Source organism: Lycium ferocissimum, chromosome 6, assembly GCF_029784015.1.
Source record: "Lycium ferocissimum isolate CSIRO_LF1 chromosome 6, AGI_CSIRO_Lferr_CH_V1, whole genome shotgun sequence".
NCBI lineage: Eukaryota > Viridiplantae > Streptophyta > Magnoliopsida > Solanales > Solanaceae > Lycium > Lycium ferocissimum.
The window spans coordinates 67,233,715-67,258,538 of NC_081347.1; the positions used below are offsets into that span (position 1 = coordinate 67,233,715).

A 24,824-nucleotide genomic window follows, 5' to 3' on the forward strand; every position below is an offset into this window, starting at 1 on the left:
GATGATTCTAATATTCAGCTGAAACAAAATTCACAAAAACTCAAGTGAATACTCATTATCTTGAAGACCAATAAATTATATAAAATTAAAACAAACAATAAAGCCGTGCTCGATCATTGTAAAAAGAAACAAAAGTACTAAACTTATAGGAATAAAAAATAGAGTTTAAGTTTGGTGCACTGTCAGTGTATCAATTTTTTACACCATCAGGTATATTGACCTGCTATAGCAGGTTATTTTTTTTGTTTTTTTCGTTTTTGTTTTTCCTATTTCTAAAATTAGTCACTAGTTTTTTCTTTATTCCCTTACTCTCTCTTTCCTTCAAATCTCCTTCTTCTTGCTCTCAAGTAGTCGATGGTTTCTGTCACTTTGAGTCTTTTACCACTGTAAACTTCGGCTTCTCCCTCAATCCCTCCATGTTCATGAAAGACTTTTGCTGAAGGGTGACTTTTAAATGGATTTTGAAGGGTTCAATTTAAAATTGCATCTGAAGAATGGCAGATATTGGAGAAAATATGACAATTCCTTTAGATACTTGTTACAAGATTCACAATGTTTGAAGAATTAACGAATTACTTTAGTGATCTTGAGAAAAATCATGAAAAACTCAAAATTGTAAACTTCATTAGAGAAGGAATAATTTCGTTACCAGCAAGACAACAAAATAATTTTCGTCGTTAGAGTACAAGTAGGATTCAACTTTCCTTTAATATTATTCACTTTTCTGTTAATTATATTTTTATAATAATTAATACTACTTAATCAAGTAGTATGATACATTGACAGTGCACCAAATTTAAACTCTAAAAAATAATAGAATCAAATTTAAAGTTGCTTATAGAATGTGAAAACCTAATGTTCTAGGAGACATAATTCGTTTTACCGTCGGCAGTATAAGGAAGAGGCTACTTGTCCCAAACAATATATATTTCAAATTCCTGAATATTAGGATTTCGTAAGGAATAATAATTTAATGAAAATAGTAAATGACAATTTTGTCTATTGTAGACTATTTTAATGAAGGGCAAAAAGTTCAATCAACATTTCTAAGGCCCTTCGTGCTTTTAATATAGTATAGATATAGATTAATTAGTGCTATAAAATTTCCTTAAATTGTGCACAGTTTAGTTTTTTTTCCCCTTTATTTTGAAAAATAATAATTTGAGGAAAATAATAAATGACAATTTTGTCTATAGTAGAGTTTTTTAATGAAGGGTAAAAACTATTACTAATTAATGATCATAATCAATTTCTTTGAATAACTGAAACTTAACAATTTCATCTCACCTATTAGCATGAAAAAGATTCTGCACTAATGAAACTGGACAAATACAACTCTTTCCAGAAAGATTAAAATATGAAAATAGAAAATTGTTTTTCGAAGTAGGTTGAAGTCACATATCCTGAAAGCTTGATGAGGATTCAAGAGAATTTGCCTTGATTAACTGATCTAGAAAGCATCAAATCTGTCACAATTAATACCAAAATAATTATCATAGTCAATCTCTTGAATAACTATAACTTAACAATTTCATCTCATCTATTAGTATGAAAAATATCATGCAATAACAAAACCGGACAAATACTGTATAACCATAGATGCATCCCATAATCTCTACCAAAAATAAATATTATGCAATGATTAAGAAAAACAATTAAACATCTAAAGAATGGTAACCACTATGCCATAAACAACAATAAACTAAATCAAGTAATTAGCAAATTCGAATGTAGCAACAGGAAAAAGTGACTTAATGGAGCAATTCATACGTCTTTAAAACGGAGCTTAAAGAACAACAGAATAAATGAAGGTTAAAGAACAATAGGAAAAAAAAATGAAGGTTAAAGAATTCACCCGTCCGTTAGCAAATTTGCTAGACCAGCAAGTAGTTTTTATAGTATTTGTTAAATATTATGTTTAAGTATGGAAAGAATTGACATGAGGTAAAACCTAATTGGGTTTAAATTCCTAAATATAGGACTAATTTAAATAAGGAAAGCCTTGTAACTATAATTTTAATTAATTTCAGAATCTTAAATAATTATGAAATTACAATTTTGTCTATTGCAAAGTCTTTTAATGAAGGGCAAAAAGTTCAAACAACATTTTTAAGGCCCTTCGTGCTTTTAATATAATATAGATTATGCCTTTAGGCATAACATCTATATAGAAACTATACCTTAAGGCATAACTTGCCTTACATATTTTTTTTGAGATAAGGATAAAAAAAGATCTCAATCAGTTTGCAAGATACACCTGAACTAATTAAATGTATGAACTCACTCTCCAAAAGACAAGTGAAGCTGAAATTTTCTCAAAAAAATTATCCACATGGCATAAGTAATGCTATGGTGGCACCTACATGGAAATTAAAAAAATATTTTTTTTTACAAAAAAATGTATATATTTTTTTTAAAAAAAGCTGCATTATTTTTTTAAAAAAAATCAGCATTTTCAAAAAAAAAAAAAAACTGTATTTTTAAAAAAATATCAAAGAATATAGAAAATAAAAAAAATGATTTAAAAAATGGAAAAGTTGATTTTATTTTTTAAAAAAATGTGAAAACTAAATAATTAGTTTTCTTATTTTTTTTAAAAAATAACTTTTCCATTTTTTAAAACTATTTTTTTATTTTCTACTCCATCCCTTTCAATTTATGTGAACCCATTTGACTAGACATGACATTTAAGAAAGAGTGAAGACTTTTGAAACTTGTGGTTCAAAATAAGTCTTGAATATTTGTGTGGCTGTAAATCATTTCATAAAGTGAATTTGTTTCCAAATTAGGAAAGAGGTCATTTATTTTGACACGGACTAAAAAGAAAGTAGATTCACATAAATTGAAACAGAGGGAGTATAATTTTTGATATTTTTTTACAAATATTATTTTTTAGTTTGTTTTTTAAAACAATTTTTTTTTAAAATTTTCATTTAGGTGTCATTGTGACATTATTTATCCACGTGAACAACACTTGGCAACATTTTTATATAAAATGGAGAGTGTAGATCACATGCCATTCAAAAATAATTTAAGGTGTGTTTTACAAACTAGATAGTGATAGTTTAGGTAGTTTTCTCAACCTTCTGATAATTTAGGTATGAAACTCAAAAAAAGTAATAATTGAGGTTTGTTTTTGACCCTTATCTCTATTTTTTTTTTTTTAAACTCTGCTGAGATTCTACTCAAGTTAGGCCTTAAGGCCTAATTTTTTAGGAATATGCCTAATTTACTATGAAATTTTACTTTGTAAAATTTTTTTGTTTTTAATCTTTGTGGTGGGATTCGAACCCAAAATCTAAAAGATATTTTTGACCATTAAAAATTCAAAAGGAAAAAACTAACCACAAATTTGAGGACAAAAATTAAAGACCACCCTCGAATAAGGACATTTGTGCGAATGACCCTTGTTTATGTCACTCAACAAGACAAAAGGAAAATAATTACTAGCGGTGGTCGCTGAGCCATACTCACTGTTTTTAGCTTAGTACTAAAGAAAAAAGTACAGTTAAACAGAGTCACTAGATTTGACCCATAGGGTGTGTTCGGTATGGAGGAAAATATTTTTCGGAAAATATCTTTCAATTTTTTCATGTTCGTTTGGTCAAAAATTTTGGAAAATATTTTCCTTAGGAAAACAAGTTCCTCAAAAATGAGTAAAATGACTTCCTTAATAAAAGTAGGGAAAACAAATCTATAAGTGCATTCCACCAACCATCAAACCCACCGCCCAACCACTCCCACCCCCACCCCACCCCTACCCGCAATCAAACCCCACCCCTATCCCATCCCCACCCCATGCACCCCTGCCCTACCCCCAACCCCCCTCGCAAAAAAAAATTAATTTTGTTTTGAAAAAAAAAATTGATTTTTTTTTGTGTTTTGCACCACCCCACCCCACTCCTGCCTCACCCCCACTCCAACACCCCTGCCCCCACCCTGCCCCACCCCCTCCCAAAAAAATTTAATTTTGTTTTTAAAAAAAGTTTTGAATCTTTTTTTTTTGGTTTTTTGCACCACCCCACCCCCTGCCTCACCCCTACCCCCTTTCCCGACACCCCACCACCCCCTCCAAAAAATTAAGGGTAAGGGGTTGGTGTGGTATGGGTCCACACCGAGGCGGGGGGGGGGGGATGTGGTGGTTTAGAAAATTCAGAAAAAAATTAAATACTTCAAAAAAAATTGGGGTAGAAAGGGGTCATGGGTTGGGGTGTATGATGTGATTTTCCGAAAATATTTTCTACCAACCAATGAATACGAAAAAATAAGTTAAATTCACTTATTTTCGTCATCTAAACGAACAATTTAAAATAAGTAGAAATTAGCTTATTTTCCAAGAACACATTTTCCAGAAAAACATTTTTCTTGAAAAATATTTCCCTTCATACCGAACACACCCATAGTCTCTCTTTTGCATTATGAGCAGTAGCACTCAAAAGCTTATACTACCATTTTTTAAACTTAATGGCCCCTTCTAAGTATCTCTAAAAATTAGTTCTCGCGGAATAGCCATAGCAGGCGGTAATGAAGTTAACGCTGCTGAAATTTAGTTAGTCAGGTATATAAGAAAGAAAATTCTATCTGATATGTTCTAAGTATCCAATTTTGACTTTTTCTTTGCATAAATCCTAGATCCAAATTGACCAACATAGAACACCAAATTGGGCCATTTGTACAAATGTTCGAATTGAATCTACCACTTCTATATCTTTAATGATACCATTTTTTCGATTTTCTCCATTTTATTGTTGTATTTTCAGATCTGTAAGTGAGTTTATCTGGTTGAGTAGTTACTAAAAAAAAAATTATTTGGATAATGCCAATGGAAGCTTCAAACCTTGATTAGGTTGTTGTTAGAGAGAAGTTGATTGCAAAATTTGAAATCCATCATTGTTCATACTTGGAGCTTCTGGGTTTGAAATCTTAAGGAGAAGAGAAGGATGAAGTTGGGGAAGAATGAATCAAAATTTAGGAGGGCCAAAAAATTAAAGACCAGCCCAAAATAAGGGCATTTGTGCCAATGACCTAAAGGAACGAATCAAATTTTATTCAAGCCCAATATTGGGCTGCAAGATCATACCTAATTTCACGAGGGCAATTCGCGGGAATGCCCTTATTTTGGGGTGGTCTTTAATTTTTGGCCCTTAGATTGGTGATTTTTAATTTTTGTCCTTCACCTAATATCATGAGGTTTGAGGTTCAAACCCCGGCTCAGTCAAAAAAAAAAATCGCAAGGCAGAATTTTATAGCAAACTTAGGCATATTCTGACCAAAGTTAGGCCCGTTGCAGACTCTTTGTCGCTTTTCAGAAGTTTCAAACTTTGCCTTAAGACAGAGTTTTGTTTGTGAAATTCTGCCTTAAGGCAGAGTTTTGAAGGCAAAATTCTGCCTTAAGGTAGAGTTTCGCAGGCAAAACTCTGCCTTGCGAATCTAAGTTCTACCTAGCGATTTTTTTTTTAAAATTTTTGACTAAACGAAGGGTTAGGAGTTTTAGGCGAAGGGTAAAAATTAAAGACCAACAATTTGAGGGGTAAAAATTAAAAACCAGTGCATTTGAAGGGCACTCCGCCCAAAAAAATGATTTCACTATAAAATATGAGAAAATGATATTAAACTACAACCATAGTTTCAGAGAAACATTGTAATTCTTTTCATGTTTTCACTTAATTAAGCTTCTAGTAAGACTCATATCAATTATACATGCAACCGACAAGTAGGAATATCCATTAAATGTTGAGCTCTAGTGGTAACTAAACCGAATTTCTCAGTCATATCTATATCGTTTGGCATCATAACATTTGGTAGCTTCCAGTCAAAACAATGAACTAATTGTGCAAGCACTAATCGAACGATTGTGAGACCTAATTGTAATCCAGGGCAGATTCTTCTCCCAAAGCCAAACGGTAAAAGTTGAAAATCACGTCCTCGAAGATCGATGTTGCTACCAACAAACCTTTCTGGCACAAACTTCTCGGGTTCCGGCCAAACTTTTGGATCTCTTCCGATTGGCCAAACATTTACTAAAATTCTTGAACCTTTAGGTATATCAAAGCCATCAATTGTGCAATCTTCAACTGATTCATGAGGAATCAATAGAGGTGCAATGGGGTGAAGCCTAAAGCCTTCTTTAATGACCATATCTAAGTACTCTAATTTTTCCAAATCAGACTCTTCACCATTCTATTTTTGCCAACTATTAGTTCCAACTCCTTTTGTAGTTTTTTCATTACTTTAGGGTGCCTTAGAAGTTCAGAGAAAACCCAATCAATTGCTGTTGATGAGGTGTCCATTGAAACTATTAGCATGTCTTGCATAGAGAGTTTTTTTTTTCAATTGCTAAAGTGGTCAACAATATTCACATGTTTAAGTATACATAGAATTTGTAATCTTGAAAATAAAATAGAATACGTACTACAACATGTAAAAGTGACAAGATGATACAAAAATTCCTTATACGAATGATAAATATAATTTAAAGTCTGAATAGATAAGAAACAATAAAGAAATAAAGTCCCTAAAGTGGGAATAAGCTCTTTTTTTTTTTTGGCTAAAAATTTCAATTGAGAAATTCTCAACAAATTTGAGTCTATGAACCCAAGCCTCAAATATAGCTAGTGGTCTCAACATCTTTTTCAGATTTTGCCAACTCTCTTCTAAAAGTCAAACTAGAATGATAATCATGTACATTGATTATGTAAAAGACTTTTTTCACTATAAGTCATCCCAAAATATTTATTACTAGCTCTACATAAAAAATGAGATTTGTAATCTTGAAAATCAAATAAATTATCTGCTATAGTAGGTAAAATGACCTGCTACTAAAAAAAAATGTGCACTATCGCTGGATATTAGTTAAACTCAACTAAAATTAACTTGCAATTATGTTCATGCTATGATGAATAAAACATTACCAGCATAATAGCTTTGACATGGCGACGATCAAACTCGAACTCAGCTTCGCCAGATTGGATAATATTCATCATAGTATCAACAATATCCTTAGTTTGCTTTTGTTCATTTGAATCTTGAACATGTTCATCAATAACTCTCTCAAAAAAGTCATCAAAAATCTTTGCTAATTCCTTCATACGGCGATCAAATCCTTGCAAATCAAACTTATCAAGAAAAGGGAAAAACTCACCAATATTTGGTGTTGCTGGTATAATCAAAGTCTCTTGAATCACATCTTTAAAACCTCTTTCATCAAATTCATCTTCCATATATTTTTCCCAAATATCATTAAACAAGCCATGTTAGCACCTAATGAATCAAGTTTAGCACTAATATCAACTTCCACACCACTAGAAGCTGCTCGATTGATAAAAGTCACAAAATTCGCAACTTCATGTTTTCTCATGGCTTGAAAAGAATTGATCTTTAGAGTGCTGAGCAACTCTAACGTGCATAATTTTCGCATGTGCCGCCAATAAGGTCCATATTTTCCAAATGACAAATTTCTCTGATCGTACGCGATTAATTGAGCGGCTCTATTATTTGGCCGACTTGCAAAAACAAGATCATGATTTTTCACGAATTGTTCGGCAGCATGAGGAGATGAAGCAACAATTACCGGAACTAGACCAAATCTCATGCTCATTATGGGACCATGTTTTTTGGCTATTTTATGAAGATCTTGATGGACATTTTTTCCAATCATATGGAGATTTCCTATAATTGGAAGCCCTCTTGGGCCAGGAGGAAGTTTTTTCTTCTTTTTCATGAATTTGTTATGTAATTCTTGAAGGAAATATAGCACTACAATTACTGCAAGAACTTGTAAGAATACTGAAGCCATGGATAGGAATTGATGTATTTTAATTTGCTTCCTAACGTTCAAACAATATAAAGAAGTTAAGAGTAGGGGGTGAAAGAAATTAAATATTTATGGACTTATGTTGTGACACCTTGAGTTCACCGAATGACAGAAGGACTAAAGAAGAAAAGACAAAAACGAAATAAAAATAAGAAATGGGTAACTTTTTTAGAGAAGAAGATAATTACGGAAAAATGAACGGTGAAAGGAAAAAAATCTTACACAGGAAAGAGAAAAGGTTCAAATATATTTTTAGAGTATTTGAAATTAAGCAAATAGTAATAATTTAGTTCATATATTGTGTTATCGTTCAATAATTGATCAGATATATTCTTAATTTAACTTAAGCCCCCAATTAATCTAAATTAGCAGATTAATAAGCAAAAAGGAAATACAAAATTGAACAAATATATACTTCGTTGTTAATATTTCTTTAACACGTACTCCCTCCGTCTCAAAAAGATTCTCTTACTTTCCTTATTAGTTTGTTCAAAAAAGATTAACTCATTTCTATATTTTAAAAATAATTTAACTTTATAAGATGATTTATAATCACACAAATATCTTAGACTTATTTTGAATCACACTTTTAAGAAATCTTCATTTATTTATTAAATTCCATATCAAATTAAAATAAGACAATCGTTTTTGGCACCGAAGGAGTACAAATTTAACATCTCGTATTTTATAATTTATCAAAAGGACCGAAGGAGTACAAATTTAATATCTCGTATTTTATAATTTATCAAAATCAGTAACATGTCATTGCACATGTCACATCCCAGTCCAATCGTCGACGAGCCAATTTTATCAAAGATGCCAAATACTTTCAAGCTATCATTTTACTTTTGTCAAAGATGGAAGTCTAGTTTGGCTTGCTATTTTTGTATCTTAAATCGGTAGTCTTAGATTCGAGTTTAGATTTTTTTATTTATTTATACGGGTTAGATATTTGAGATTGTCATGTTAAATTTTAAATAAAACTATTGTAAATCTGGTCTTGACAAGTTGAATTTCTAGTGCGTACATCAAAAGTTTGCGGAATAATCAATATGTCAAACTTCAGGAACATATTTCAGAAATCTTTTACACAATTAACATATTAAACTTTCGGATAAAATTTGCAGCTTCAATTTCGTGTATCTGAAGTTATTTTTGGATTGGCTAGATTAATTTAAAAAAGTATTTATTGAGCTTAGGTCATGGTTTATACTGAAACTAGTAAGGGATAGCCCGTGATGTGCACGGGCCCAATATATTAATTTAAGGAAAATTTACTTGTTATAGCTACTTTTACTACCTATTTAATGTTAATAACTACCTTTTATTAAAATTAATAATAACAGCCAATTAATTTTCTAAATTACCCATTATAGATACAACAAAGAATTTCCACTCTATCGCTCACAAATACACCGTAAATAAAGGGAAACACTATCTCATCTTCCCATTTTTGGAACGCACGTAATATACTTTAGTTCTCTCTCCCTTTCCATTAATTTTAGCCTTTTTTTTCTCATCGTAATCTATCCATTACCATCAAGCACGATTCCACTACATTTATCGTGCCGAGATTCGTGGGTGGTCGTGTATTTGTGTAAGTTTTTCATTTTTTTTGTGTATTTTAGTCAACTTAATTCTATATTCTTGGTCGTTTTCAAAAATTATAACTTTCAATGCTTAGGGTTTCCTATTCTGAGTAGTGAAAATCATCAATTAATGGCGGATGAAAGCACATCTCGGTACGGTTACATGAGGTATCCCACATACTCTTCAAAATTTAGATTCCTCTTCGTTTGATTTGGGTATTTCTCAAACAACAACATGATGTTTGATGAAATTTCTCGCCGAGAAACTTGTTGCCGAAAGGAGATCTAAGAAAATCCATGATCCTTCCAGACCGAAATCCTTCAATCGTTAATTTGAAAAAAAAAATGATTTTGATACCGCCACAAAGAGGAGAAAAACATCCGATGTTGCTTATAGTAGCAAAGGGAAAAAATGTTGTAGAGACAAGTATGTCGGAGAACAACAATTAACGATGAACAGCAGGCATTTTTTCATTGATTATATATATATTTTTTGTCAATAAAATTATATTGTACATGTTGCTCAAATTCGGTTAATGATTCATGTATTTTTGACCGCATCCGTAAGTATAGTTGCATGTATTTATTGATCCGAACATTTCATTAATAGAGGGGATAGCATTCGTATGTATTTTTGTATTGTTTGAATTAGTTTTGTATATGAAACATACGTAGAACTGTGTCATGTATTTCACTAACCATTTTTTGTTATCAACATATAAAACTATGTATCATGTATTTGTAATTCCTCACATTTATGTATTTTTTCAATTTTAATAACAGGTATGTATGTTTTATAAGTTATGCATGTGTAAATGTCAAATAAAAGGGGTATTTGTTCAACTTTTTGTCGCCTAAACATCTTAATAATCGTGTTTTTGCATGTATTTATTGATCTGAACATTTCATTAATAGTAGGGATAGCATTCGTATTTATTTTTGTTGTGTTTTGAAATATTGTGTATATAAAACATACATACAATCGTGTCATGTATTTCACTAAACATTTTTTGTTATCAAAATATCAAACTATGTATCATGTATTTATAATTCCTCACATTTGTGCAATTGTTCAAATTAAGAATCAAGTTATGTATGTTTTAAAAGAAAGTGCATGTGTATATCAGATAAAAGGTGTATTTGTTCAACTTTGTCATCTAAACATCTTAATGACCGTGTTTTTGTTTGCATGTATTTATTGATCTGAACACTTCATGTGGGATAGCATTCGCATGTATTTTTGTATCTCATGTGTGTTGCCATTATATTCAAACTTTCGTGCCTCCAAATTCGGTTAAACGTCCCCCCACTAACCAATACGTTATGCTTCATATATGAACAATAACATTAAGGATTAGTTGAAAAACTGACCGATAGACAATTCAAGCTATTTTCCAAGACTGTTTTTGGAAAATATATGTATGCAAGTTGATACCGAGGTGCGGTGGTCGCTTATTTAGGTGTTTTATGGTTAGGGAATTGAAGCGCAGTAATAGCGACGCGTTTGTTATCGATATTAATGGGACGGAATTGACATTCGGTCTTTTTGAATTTGCTTTAATTACTCGGGTTTGAAGTGTTACTTTTGGGATGAAATTATTTTCGACGATAGGTCCTAAATGTATTGTTGGATCAATATTTCGGTGGTTCTCGGTAATAGTGTTTTAAAGATGACTTTAAATAAGTGCTTTGAAGACAAGGATTGGGGTGTTGGTGATAACGCGTATGAAGATGCCGTAAAGATTGCTATCCTGTATTTGATTCATAATTACATACTTTCAAGTGAAAAGAGGGAACGGCCACAGCCCCAAGACATCATTTTGACTTGGTGGAGAGTGAACAGTACAATGAATATACTTCTGGGGCAAGGAAGCATTCGATAATTTGATTAAGAGTATTCACGCGCATGGACAAGCCGGCAGCTTTTATTGTTCTAGTTTCCCTTTGCTATGCAAGTGTGAATATATGAGGCCGCTCTAATGTTGACCCTAATTTAATGGTTAAAACCGAAGCCGAATCCCAAGAATGTTTAATCGGAGAAAAGAACCAAAAGCCATCGCTAACTACTTGATGTTGGGCATGTTTAAGGACGGTGAGGTAAAATACTTACATTAAATATATGCTTATCAACTAGTTTTTTTACACGTGCATTTTGCGTATTTTGCTTCGTGTATTTGTAAGATACAATTAGGTATTTTTTTTCAAAGAATCTTGGTCCGTCGTGTAGGTATTTTTTCACTATTTCGTCCGTGTGTGTATTTGTAAAATACACAGCAGTTCTGAACTGACAGTTCACAATACATTATGTGCAGGAGATTAGTTGTAAATTCAACAACATTGTTCCGACCATATCAGAGGTTGAGAAGCTTGGTCTGCGTGCATACCTGGCCAACAGACGTGCACCACCATCCCAAACACACCAAGAGGAGGAAAATGAATATGCAGATTTTACCACAACACCTCCCCATATTGCCGCTGCCAAGAAAACTCAAAAGAACGATGCTTCAAAATCTCCACCGCACAAGAAGCCTGTGAAGATGTTGACGGCAGCATTGCTTGGGTCGAAGCCACCAACCACAATCCCAAAAAAACCTACTGTGCTTGGTCAATCATCTAAAAATCATTTCGGTGGGTAGATAAGCCAGCTCAATCAAAGAAAAAGAAAATGTCCAAGTGTCCACCGCGTTCCTCGTTGACGATGTATCAACCAAGACATCGCCTGACCTCACAAGTTTGAGGCACGAACTTAATCAATTTAAGGTGAAGTAAGTTTTCTAATTTTATTTTGATATTCATCAAACTACAACAAATGAGGATTTTTACGATGAATTTGTTGTTTTTACCATTTAGGTGCTTGCTGAATTCAAGGTTGTTTTTACTGAGCTCAAGGATCTTCGCAAAACTATTGATAAAAATTTCAAAAAAAAGTTTTGGAACATGTCAAAGGGAATCAAAACTCTAAAAGGTAAAAAAATCAATAAATACATATTCAAACGATTGCCTTCAATGTGAAGTAGGAAGCATATGTATCTAACAAATACATATTTTTTTTTAGGATGATGACAAGAAACTCAAGTCCCTTTACATGATGGCAACTTACATCAACAAGCTGATGATTACATGGACTATGGTGACGATACCTCACATGGAGATCGATACGGTGATGTGTGCATCCAGCAGAGGTATATGTTTTTTTTTTTAGTGTATTTATGTATTTGTTATCGATATGAAAAACAAGTAGTGTCATGTATTTTTTTTATGTACCGTTTTTGTTTGACAAAGATGATCGTTCATCGTTTTCATTATGTATTTGTTTATCGCATTTGGACATCATTAACAAATACATTCTATGTATTTATGTATTTAATATAGTTTTTAATATATTAGATTCATATATTTTATATACTTTTACCGTGTTTTTTATAATGTGTGTGTGTGTGTGTGTGTGTGTGTGTGTTCAACCGGATATTGCACGAAGTCGGTATTGGCAATGATAGCAGCGATACAACAAACCTTTCCAACCGAAGAGATTGCGGAAGGAGGTGATCATTCAGAGAACAAGACTTCTGGTTGAACGTCCAAAGGATCCAACAGAGGTATTTTTTTACTCATTTTGTATATCTTATTTTTTAAAAAAAATATAATCTCGTAAAATTTGGGAGATACTTGCATTCAAAATATTATGTATTTGATATTAATATGACAAAAGAGTAGTGTCATGTATTTGTTTGTGTCTCGTTTGTTTGACAGCATGACGGTTCACTGTTTTCTTTATGTATTTGTTTACTGATTTTGGACATCATCAACAAATACTTTCTCATGTATTAATGTATTTTATATAGTTCTTTATATATTAAATTCATGTTTTTTTATAGACTTTTGGCCTCTGTTTTTTTTTAAGGAAAAGGGCATTGCACCGGATATTCAATTTGATATTGGCAATGAGAGCGTCGATACGATGGAAGCTTCAACCGAAGAGATTGCAGAAGGAGGTGATCTTTCAGGAGAACCGAAGACTTCGGTTGAACGTGCGGGGAAACATACTATGGAAGAGAAAAAATGTTCTGATGATTCAAATAATTCTGAGGTTCGATAACAACGAAGTCTGATTCACCCATTGTTTCTGTTTTAAAATGTATCATACAATTGATTGAATAATGTTTCTTTTTTGTATTTTTTTTGAGTAGATGATCGCACAAAAAGCTTGCAAATACAGTTAATCGAAAATGACTAACGAACAAGTTCAGCAAAAAAACCGAGGAAAACACCGGCTCAAGCGTCTTAGAGGAACCCAAACAGCAATAGCTCTAAACAGCCGTTGTCTCAGTGGTTGTTGCCTGATGAGTATTTACCAAGCCAAACCCCAGGGGAAGAAATCATGTTACATCCATCAGTCACACGAGCTACACGCCCCAGTAAATACAAGTCTTCACCGTTTGTGACAGATTTTGGTATATATCTTCTTTTTAATTTACTAGTTTGTTTTTTTAATACGCAACTGTTAATGTTTAAAGACCAAATACACAGGTAGTAGTTCGGGAAAGAATCATGTACATGGGTTTGACAAAAAATATCCATTCCACATAGATCCCATTACTGGTCCACTTGATGTACGTACGGTGAATGAATACCGTACTTGTCGAAACGGTCTCCGTTTTGTGAGACACGATAGCAAGTATGTGTTTTTCTCATAGTTTTACATATAGTGATTCCGCATGATTTTTGTGAATAAGTTGAGGTATTTTGGTTTTTTTGTTGCCCGTAAAGAACTACGAAGACCATTACAAAAAAAAATGGCAGGTTTTGACAATGGAGTCAAATTCAATTTTGGCATCACAACTGTCAATGATAAGAACTGGTTTTACCTGTTATCGATGGATGGTCAGCTTTGGAATGACGAGGTGATTTTTTATCAGCAACGATATGCCTATCAACTAGTTGTTTTACACATGCACTTTGTGTATTTTAGCTGTTGTGTATTTTACAAATACACAATAGCATTGAAGTATTTTCGTGACATTCCTTCTCGTTTTGTGTTTTTATAAAATACAGAGAGGGTTCTTCAAATTTACATTTTTGCTACTACAATGCTGTTTTACGTATTTGACTGTGATCTAATTTATGTATTTTTTAACATAACCAGCACATTGACGTCATTTTCTATTACTTTCGGAAGAAAGGAAAGTATGACAAAAGGAACAATTTCAGATTCACCACTGTTGACTGCCTATTCAAGCAGAGAATTGATGTGGTCCACCATGCATATCGCAATGTTGAAACACAGACAAATGTGGCAACTGAAGAGCAAGTATTGATTGAGTATGTTAAGGGCCACAGGCTTATTGCCAATGTCCCGTGGCATACCGTTGACAACGTGCTAACACGGTGAATATACAAGAAGAAAATCATTGGTTATTGGTACTCCTTTCATTCAAGGACGGTATTTTTAATGATGAATTAAATATTTTATCATTAGTTTTTCATTCATTATTTTACCGCTGAATTCTTCTTCTTCTTTTTTTTTTAAAAAAAATGTACAAAGGTACGTATGTTTACAACTCGTATCAATCACTCCGGCACAACGCAGTTGTTAGGAATGAAATAAAAAAGCTTGCTACACCTGCTGCCACATTTCCTACATGCCGTCTGGATTCTATGTAAATCAAAAAGCATAGATTTGGTGAAAGACCCAGCATATGCGGATAAGGGACAGATCGATATCCTTGAAGTTGTCTATGTTGATAACCTGCCGCAGCAAACTGCTGGTAGCACGTAAGTTATAGACATACATTTTTTAAAATATCATAGAGTATCAAATACATGATATATCATATCAATTTATTATTCTTCTAAAATACATGAGTTGTTTGAACTTGAGATACCTTTTTTAGAACTTGAAACATATATTTTCTAATAAAAGTTCTTATTATTATTATTATTATTTTTTTTTTTTTAGGGACTGTGGTGTTTTTGTGGCAGCGTATGCTGAGTATTTGACATCGGGTGAAAGGATTCCAGATGTCATTGATGCACACATGCGACGTATGAGATACGGTGCACTCTTGTGGGACTACGGCGAAGGCAAGGTTGCGACAATGCAGAGAGTGATAATGAAGTTCCACCAAGACCGAACAGCCACCAATCGATTATGACACTTTGTAGATGCAATTGATGTTTGATAAATACTATTCGTGCATTCCATGTTTTTTGTCCTTTTTTCATTACGACAAACAATGCGATGTTTTTTAGATGTATTTTGACTTATGTTGGATAATTATCATTTAACCAAAGTAATCTCGGTTGTTTTTATGTTCCATATGTTTGAAGTACTTAGTTCCATATATTGTCAAATAAATCAAGTTTTGAAAAAATACGGTAAAATGCGACACCATAAATCACAAATACATTTATTCACGGAGGTTCACAAAATATGTATGTTTTAATTCCCCAGGTTCACAAAATATGTATGTTTTAGATATGTTTTAGGTTAATAAACACATCTTGCGTATTTGATATGGCCAGCACATATCAAATACACCCAAAAAGATACGAGGTTGAATAGACAACACCATTTTTCATACCGGAACATGGGTTGCCTTTTTTTGTGTTAAAAATACATGAACGTTACCGTGTAATTTCAGACACTAGGACACAAAAACCATGTATGTTCTATTACGGTTTAAACAATTTTCGAAGGCCAATAAATAGATAATTTTAAGTTGACATTACCAAAGACAACTACGATCCTCCAATCCAACAAAATTCAAAATAAAAACAACTTTATCATTTTTGCAGATATAATATGTATGTTAGTTTACCAATTACGCATTATTTTTTGATATTGAAAAAAACACCATACGTATCGTGAAAAAAATTCAATTAAGATCATTTTGAATGGGACATTCATTTCATTGCAAAAATTTATATAGTACTACAACAAGTGTCAATGGAAGTTTTGACACAAGTGTTCAAATACCTAAATAACCAATCTATCTTCGGTAAAAAAGTTAAATTGACAGGAACACAAGGAAAATTCACTTCCTCGAGAGGCTCGAAAACTACATGAACGTACGTTGTGCCCAAGTTGTCCACAAGTGCGCAAGCATGTGCGGCCTTTCCAAACAACAATTCACTTAAAGGCTTATCACGCCTCTTCTTTGGCCTACCAGGCGGTCTCTTGTATCTTGGGGGCAAAACAACATCCTCCAAGATGTGGTTGGGAATGTTCCATTCACGCTCGTCGGGTAGAGGATCCACCGGTATATCATATGTCTTCAACACGGTCACCGGTTTGAACAAATCAGAGCAATAATCCTCGAACCAGATTTTTCTTTTTAATGACAGCCCATGCATGCGGGCAGGGGATTTCATCTAGTTGAAACATACGACAACTGCAAGTTTTGCTACTCAAATCAAGAATGAATCGTCGTCCTCCATCATGTACTGTGTACACGAATTCTGTTGACGGTTCTACCTGCAAAAATAAATATTACATGTATTTGTTATTGGAACAATCAGAATTTTAAAATAAATGAAAAAATCATTAAACAAATACATATCAATTTTCAAAGATTCATCGTAATTTACATTAACACTAACTATTCATGGATACCAAATACACAAATGTATAATGCGTAGAAACACCAGATTAGTACAAGTACAAGTTTGTCAAATAAATTATTACACGCATTAAAATGAAACGTACCGTCATTCGTAGAGATAGATACTCGTTGATCGATAGCATCTCCTGAAACTTTTTACCGAGTGTAGTGAACGTGTATGTTCCATTTCTCCGGTTATTGTAATTCCATCTCCCAAACATCCTTCTAACTTCTTCGAGAAAGTCATATATAGGCGGTTCTCTAGGCGAAGAAGATGTCGGTTAATGCACTCTGCTATGTTAGAAGTCATTGTCCACCCTCGGTTAACAGATGCATACAATCTAGCCCACTTGTCTCTACCAGCCGCTTCCAAATACTCCACCACACGCATATCTACCTTTTGAACCTTTCCCATCAACTCATCGAAATCATCCTGCGTGTATGCCTTTGCCATGGAATAAAAAACGGACTCAAAGACATCATGGCTCTTCTTGTATTTCTTACATACATTACTGACACGAGATGCCAAATACATGCATAATGTGCAACTTGGATAAATTCTACAAACGACCTTATTTATACTTTCATGCCTATACTGATACGATACACATATTCTCTCTCGATTCCATATGTTTCTCTGAAACGCTAAAAAAACCACGTCCATGATCTGTCATTCTCAGAATCAATCACACCATATGCTAAGAGAAGTATGTTGCCTGGAGATACAGTTAAGAAGAAAAAAAAATATAATACATTTTGTATTTGTCAAAAATATATAAAATATACATTGACATAATAAATTAATATGTATTTTTTGACATACCTGCACCATCTAATGTGCTTGCCGAGACAAATGTTCCATTGTATGGTGTTTTTAAGTGACTTCCATCAACCACCACAATTGGCCGACAATAATCAAAGCCTTTGATAAATGCATATAGTGCTATAAAAACATACAGAAATTCATTTTCGCGTGTTTTACGCATTCTGATATGTGAACCCGGGTAAGTCTTATCCAAAATGTATAGATATCCAGGTAGTCTTTTATAAGAATCAACCGGCTCACCCATTAAATCGTTCATCGCCCTTTCTTTGGCCCGCCAAGCAACCATGTACGACACATCCATTCCGAATTCATTTTTGACGTCCTCCGCAATGTCTTTAGCGTATATTTCCTCTTATGATTTGATATTTTTGGTTTGACAATCCCACTTATCAACCGACTTGTAGCTTGGCATTGGGAATAAACCTTTTCCTTCAATGGACATGTATGTTTGTCTTGAAACTCCCTAACTCTAAACATTCCTGACTTACCGACACTTGACGCCCTGAATTTCCAATCACACTCTGCGATACGCACACAAGAGTGTAGCTACAACAAAAAAATAAAAAGAAATAATAAAAAAACACATTCATGTAAAATACATCGCTAGTGTATTTATGCTTGTTTTATTAATACAAAGGACATGCGGATGAGTAACTTTACCATATGTAAATAAGTTAATCAAATGCAAACCGGCCAAATACATTATTTATGAATACAAATACATACAAATCAGTATTGATTCTACTTTATAATAAACATACACATGCTGAGAAATACTTCCACTCGTACAAACTAACAAACATACACTGTCACGGTTCAAATACATAACAACACACAGTTGCAAATACATAAACAAATGCACATTTAGTACCTTATTGCATTGCTCCTTTCTCGTCCGATAGTTGAACCTATTCGTAATTGCATAGTTCACCATCACGATTTTAATGTATCTTTATCCTTGTATACTTGATCGACGGCAACTACTTTTTGGTTCTTGTCATCAATAACCATACCCTTGTTGTTTTCGAATAACAAATCAGCCTTTCCACAACTTGATGATGCAAAATCATGGGAACCAACTGTTTGATTCGTGTATCCGATTTGCAAATAATCACCTTCAACACAACTCTCATCCGATATACATATCTCCATGATTTTATCAGTTGTAATGATACATAATGGGTACATTGGTAATGCTTTGTTCTCCTTCTTGCCCACATACACCCTAACACCCATGTCATTGTGAATTTCCATTGGAATATAATCACCTTCAACCATGTATTTTATGCTTATGTTTTTCATTTTCGTGTCCAAATTCAATTGTGTTGCAACCGTTTGTAACAATTCCTCATACGTCGAATACTCCTTGAAAGTCACAAAGATTGATTTTGTAATTGACGTATTTATTCTCGTCGTTCCAAATACCGAGTGTCTAATCAATGATGAAATATTGGCCATTTTAAAAAAAAAAATTCCTTGAATCACCGTGTCGACATAAAACCCGTAATATGTATGCCCTACATAAGATTCACGTTCAAATTTAAATAATTTATACAAATTAGAATTACTCACTCATAATTAAAATATAACATACACGTATTGAATTACACTTCAGAATACATAGATTAGCATGAAAACTAGTTGACAAATAAATAGTTTAGATAGTTCGTAAATACAAAGTTTATAAATACATAGTTCGTATTAATCGCATAAATACACGGTGAGGATATTATAAAAATACATAGTTGAGCTAGTTCAGTTTACATTGTTCAGAAATACATAGTTTATAAATACATAGTTTAGACAGTGCATAAATACATAGTTTGAATATTATAAAAATACATAGTTGAGCTAGTTCAATTTACATTGTTCATAAATACATAGTTTATAAATACATAGTTTAGACAGTGCATAAATACATAGTTTAGATATTATAAAAATACATAGTTGAGCTACTATTGAATTACATTGTTCGAGAAATACATGGTTTAGATATTGAATTACGAAAAGAAATATATAGTTTAGATTCGGGAATAAAAAAGATATGAACTGGATCTTCGGAAAGTTATTGATGAAAACTTCGAAAAGTTATTGGAACGTGTAAAAGAGAAAACATATTTCAATATAACATACACATATTGTTACACTTCAGAAATACTTAGTTTTAGCTTCAGAAAAATAAAAGATATGAACTGGATCCTTTTTTTTTTGGATTCCTAACAATTCATGTACATTAACATACTTACAATAAGATTACATTATTATTTTCGAATATCAGTGATGAAGACAGAAATCAAAAAAAAAAAAAAAAACCAAAATCAGAAGAAATAAACAACTTTGACATTATGATCCAAGAAAACAATTGAAATCACATAAATACAAATTGAATATACGAAATTTGTGAAATCAAAACGGTCTTTTTGCACGAATTACCCGATGATTGACGTGTTTGTTACCGCATTTTCAGATGTGTTGAAGATTTATTTTTGAAATTTGAATTTTTACGTTTTTGATCGTTAAAGAAGAATGAATGGAAGAAGAGAATCGTGTAAGGAAAGGGAATATTACAGACTAATTATGTGGAAAGGAAGTTAAAAAATATATTGATTTCGCTTTTAATATCACCACGTTTAGAGGCTAAAATAAAGGAAGTTGTTCCCTTTTTACCGTATGCTAATGTATTTGCCGACAACAAATACATCCGAAAACATACAAACATCGATTTTTAGCTACGAATTGTAATATTAAAAAGGATAGTTACAAATGGTAGGAAGCTACAATAAGGTAGTCATTTGAGAAATTTTACCTAAAGAATTATTATATGGGCCTACCTAGAAAATATCTGGTATTTCTTTTCATTTATTTTTGATGAAAATATATGAAAAGATACCATAAATTTGAGGCACTTCAATACCTTTTAAATAGAAATGGTCCTTAAACCAGAAAATAAGCTACTTTTCTTTTCTCTGCATTTCAGAAAAAGAACATTAAAAAGTTAAAAGATCTTGTCTCTTTCAATTAATTCAAGCAATGGAACAAGATTAGTACCCTAACTGTGGGTTAAGTATTGCTAAGCCAAGAAGGTTGGGATTTGTGCTTTCGGTTTCACGGCAGAACTGATTTCATTAATTATTTTCGGAACTTTTAGGTTTGGAGTGTTGTCTCTTTGTGATTCATTTTCCTCTAATAATAATTTAGGCTTAACTTATATTTGTGTTTTGGATCAAGAAACTACACAAACTTAATCCTTCACAGCGTGTTTCTTTGGCAGTTTAAACCTTTATTTCACTTTTTATTTTCCCGTTTAAAACATATTTTTAAAAGGATGGTTTGGTTAGGGTGATGGCAGTCGGTAAACCCCACGGCTTACATTGCTGCAATTTGATTTTTTTTTGTACATTAATTTTTTTTTTTTTCGTTCGTTAATTAGAATCTTAACACCCTAACCATTATATACCATGTGTGCTTTTTGTTTCAAATTGAATAAACAAGTCTAATATGTTGCCAAAGTAATCTCTATTGGATAAAATTTATTTATTTTGAACATGTAAGCATGTTTTATTTATGCGAAATAACTATCTCAAAGGAAGATTATTTTGGCCAGATTATGGATAGTCATGAATATGTGATGTATTTAGTAATGATATGCTGATAATGTGTTGGTCCAAAGAAAGGCATATTGTTAGGCCGTTTTAGTAATCAATGTTCATGAACTATGTATAAGAGTACCACTTACAAATTATTATTTCTGTCCACAGACTAAATGATAATGTTGTGCTAGGTATCTTCAGATGAGCCCACTTTATGTATATGTGTTTTGATAAATGTACAATTTTATATTTATTTATTATTGTTACTTCAGTTTTATTTGATTTAAGTTATCTTCAAATAGACATGGTTGATTAATTGTGAGCATTACTTGTTTTATTTTATAGTTTCTTCCATATCTGCCATTATGAACAACATTCCTATGCTTAACGGCACAAACTTCAAGAAATGGAAAGAGCACATTATGATTGTGCTTGGTTGCATGGATCTTGACTATGCATTAAGATTTGATCGCCCTGCGGACTTGAACGAAACTAGTACTAATGAAGAAAAGGCCGCATATGAGAAGTGGAAGCGATCAAATCGCATGAGCTTGATGACGATGCAACACTCAATTCTGGAAAAGGGGCGGTATAACAGAGGACTAAAATACCAAAAGTTTCCTAAAGGAAATTGCAGACCGATTCGCTGCTAACGAAAAGGTTGAAATAAGTACTATACTTAATAAGCTTGTTTCAATGTGATATAAGGGCAAAGGGAACATAAGGGAGTACATTATGGAAATGTCTAATCTTGTGACAAAACTCAGGACTTTTAAGCTTGAATTGTCTGATGACATACTTGTGCATCTAGTTTTGATCTCTCTTCCTGCACAATTTAGTCAATTCAAAGTTTCATATAATACCCAAAAGGAAAAATGGACTTTGAATGAGTTGATAGCTCAATGTGTGCAGGAAGAGGATAGACTGAAACAAGAGAGGATTGAAAGTGCTTATTTGGCATTTACTTCTGGAACTAAAAACGCCTCACATAAGTGAAAAAGGAGTAAGCATAAAGAAACTGCAGACGAAGGAACATCACAACCTAAGGATCAAAAGAAACAGGACCTTGGTTACTTTTGTAAGAAATTTGGTCACATAAAGAAAGATTGTTCCATGTACGCTGTCTGACTCAAAAAGAAAGGTAAACTTCTCAACTTTGTTTGTTTAAAAGTTAATTTGGCCATGGTACCTACTGACACTTGGTGGATAGATACGGGTGCAACTACTAACATAAGTGTCACTATGCAGGACTGTCTAAGGAGTCGAATGTCAATTGATGCTGAAAGATACATCTATATGGGCAATGGCAATAAGGTAACTGTGGAGGCTATTGGTGTCTTTAGAATTTTATTAGATACTGGAGTTTATTTGTAATTAGAGAAAACTTTTGTTGTACCGTCATTTATACTGAACTAATTTCTATTTCTTGTTTGGACAAATTCAGATATACTTGTTCTTTTGGAAATGAAATTTGTAGTATTTCTCTAAATTCTAATATTGTTGGAACTGGTACTTTGATTGACAAATTATATAAATTAGACAGTCAAGCCTCCTGCAGCAATGAAAACCTGCATTAAAGTAATTGTGGTACTAAGCGTAGATTAACAAATGAGAATTCATCAATGTTATGGCACAAGCGATTAGGTCACATTTCAAAACAAAGAATTCAAAGGCTTATGTCAGAAGGAGTTCTTGATTCCCTTGATTTATCAAACTTTAAAATCTGTATGCAATGCATAAAGGGAAAACAAACAAATATAAGAAAAAAAAAAGATGTTTATAGGAGTAAAGAGCCTTTAGAGTTGATACATAGAGATATTTGCGGTCCATTCCCTATGGATTCCCGGAATGACCAATAATATTTTATCAACTTTATAGATGATTACTCTCATTATGGCTACTTCTATTTAATTCATGAGAAGACACAATCTTTGGACGTTTTCAAAATTTTCAAAGCTAAAGTTGAAAATCAATTAGGCAAGAAAATTAAAGCAGTCAAATCTGATCATGGAGGAGAATATTACGACATATACGATGGATCAGGTGAACAACGTCCAGTCATTTTTGCGAAATATTTGACAGAGTATGGAATTGTTCCTCAATACACTATGCCGGAAACTCCGAGTCAAAATGATGTAGCCGAGAGACGAAACCGAACTCTTAAGGATATGGTGAGAAGTATGATTAGCCATTCTTCTTTACCTGATTTGCTTTGGGTCGAGGCCTTAAAAACTACAGTGTATATATTAAATCGAGTTCCAAGCAAATCAGTAGCTAAAACCCCATACGAGTTGTGGACAGGTAAGAAGCCTAGTATTATGCACTTACATGTTTAGGGCTGTCCAGCTGAGGCTAGGCCTTACAAGCCTAATGAAAATAAATTAGATTCAAGGACTATTAGCTGCTACTTTGTAGGTTACTCAAAAAGGTTGAGAGGTTTCAAGTTTTACGACCCCTTGAACATATGATTTTTTGAAATAGGGAATGCCAAATTTATTGAGGAGGTTGATTATGGTGGGTGCAATCAAAACAAACAAATTGTGTTTGAAGAGGAATTTATAATTATACCTTTTACAATTACAGTTCAAAGTGACCAGGTAGCTTTACCAGATGCTTTTCAACCTGTAAATCAGGACCATGCAGGAAACATAATGATACCACTTCCTTCTCAAGTTTATATATCCCAACAACCTCAAGTTAAAGTGCCTAAATGTTACATGTCGGAAATTTTGTACCGTTTGCATTATGAGTAGACTAACGCAAGCCTAAAGTGGACATGAAGTCCTTAAAAGGTTAAGGAGGGTATTTTATAACTTTAAGTACGTACTTTAAGGTTTTGGAGTCATATGAATCAGTGGAAGTAAGTTTGTCGAAGGAATTGGAATTTGAGTCATGTTTTGGAAAAGATTTCGCATCATTTGAGTTATTCATTGTTTAGTAATGCCTTGAGGGGGGGGAGATATAGGGCTCCTTATATGGTTAATAAAGTTTTATACAAGTGCCAAGAAGGTTCCATGAGGATTGGAGGTCGAACGAATTGAAAAAACGCATTTTCGCGAAGCTAGGAAAAATGGGGCCATATGTGGCCGTATATGGGCAGCAAACTCACCAAATTGGCATCCCCCACTGCCCAACCTCCACCCCATGGAGAGGAGGGGAAATGCATCCACATATCTAATATGCTGAGCCGCATCTCCACTGTAAGTTGATGGGGGGGAGGGGGGCGACTTTGCCACCTTTTTAAATCCCAAAAGACCCCATTTTCACACCAACCTCCCATATTATTTCCCCACACTTCTAGAGAGTTCTTGAAGGTTTCATAACACTCCAAACCTTTCCATATCATCTAGAGAGAAGATCAACGTCAAAACCTAAAGCTAATCCATGGAAGGAGATTATTCTTGC

General features: G+C 33.1%; 2 protein-coding genes and 1 pseudogene across 2 annotated transcripts; 1 reads left to right on the plus strand and 2 right to left on the minus strand.

Annotated features, from left to right (window-relative positions):
* The window catches only part of LOC132060139 (cytochrome P450 71AU50-like), a 34,649-nt pseudogene extending 26,673 nt beyond the window's left edge, over positions 1-7,976 (minus strand).
* LOC132060140 (cytochrome P450 71AU50-like) lies at positions 5,582-6,878 on the minus strand. Its single transcript, XM_059453034.1, is given in 2 exon segments — positions 5,582-6,176; positions 6,179-6,878. Coding segments are annotated over 2 exon segments (618 nt in total). The 5' UTR covers positions 6,315-6,878; the 3' UTR covers positions 5,582-5,694.
* A 6,199-nt stretch (positions 7,977-14,175) lies between the features above and the next one.
* Positions 14,176-15,554, plus strand: LOC132061575 (uncharacterized). Its single transcript, XM_059454357.1, has 4 exons — positions 14,176-14,303; positions 14,546-14,787; positions 15,013-15,174; positions 15,359-15,554. Exons 1-4 carry the CDS (start codon positions 14,196-14,198, stop codon positions 15,552-15,554), a joined length of 708 nt encoding a protein of 235 aa, XP_059310340.1. The 5' UTR covers positions 14,176-14,195.
* Positions 15,555-24,824: the final 9,270 nt, after the last annotated feature.

Excerpts from the sequence above, each read along its gene's own strand:
- LOC132061575 (XM_059454357.1), top strand. The coding sequence starts at position 14,196 with ATGGCAGGTTTTGACAATGGAGTCAAATTCAATTTTGGCATCACAACT. Across the intron at positions 14,788-15,012 it reads GTTGACAACGTGCTAACACG|CTTGCTACACCTGCTGCCAC; the intron begins GTGAATATACAA and ends GAAATAAAAAAG. Across the intron at positions 15,175-15,358 it reads CAGCAAACTGCTGGTAGCAC|GGACTGTGGTGTTTTTGTGG; the intron begins GTAAGTTATAGA and ends TTTTTTTTTTAG.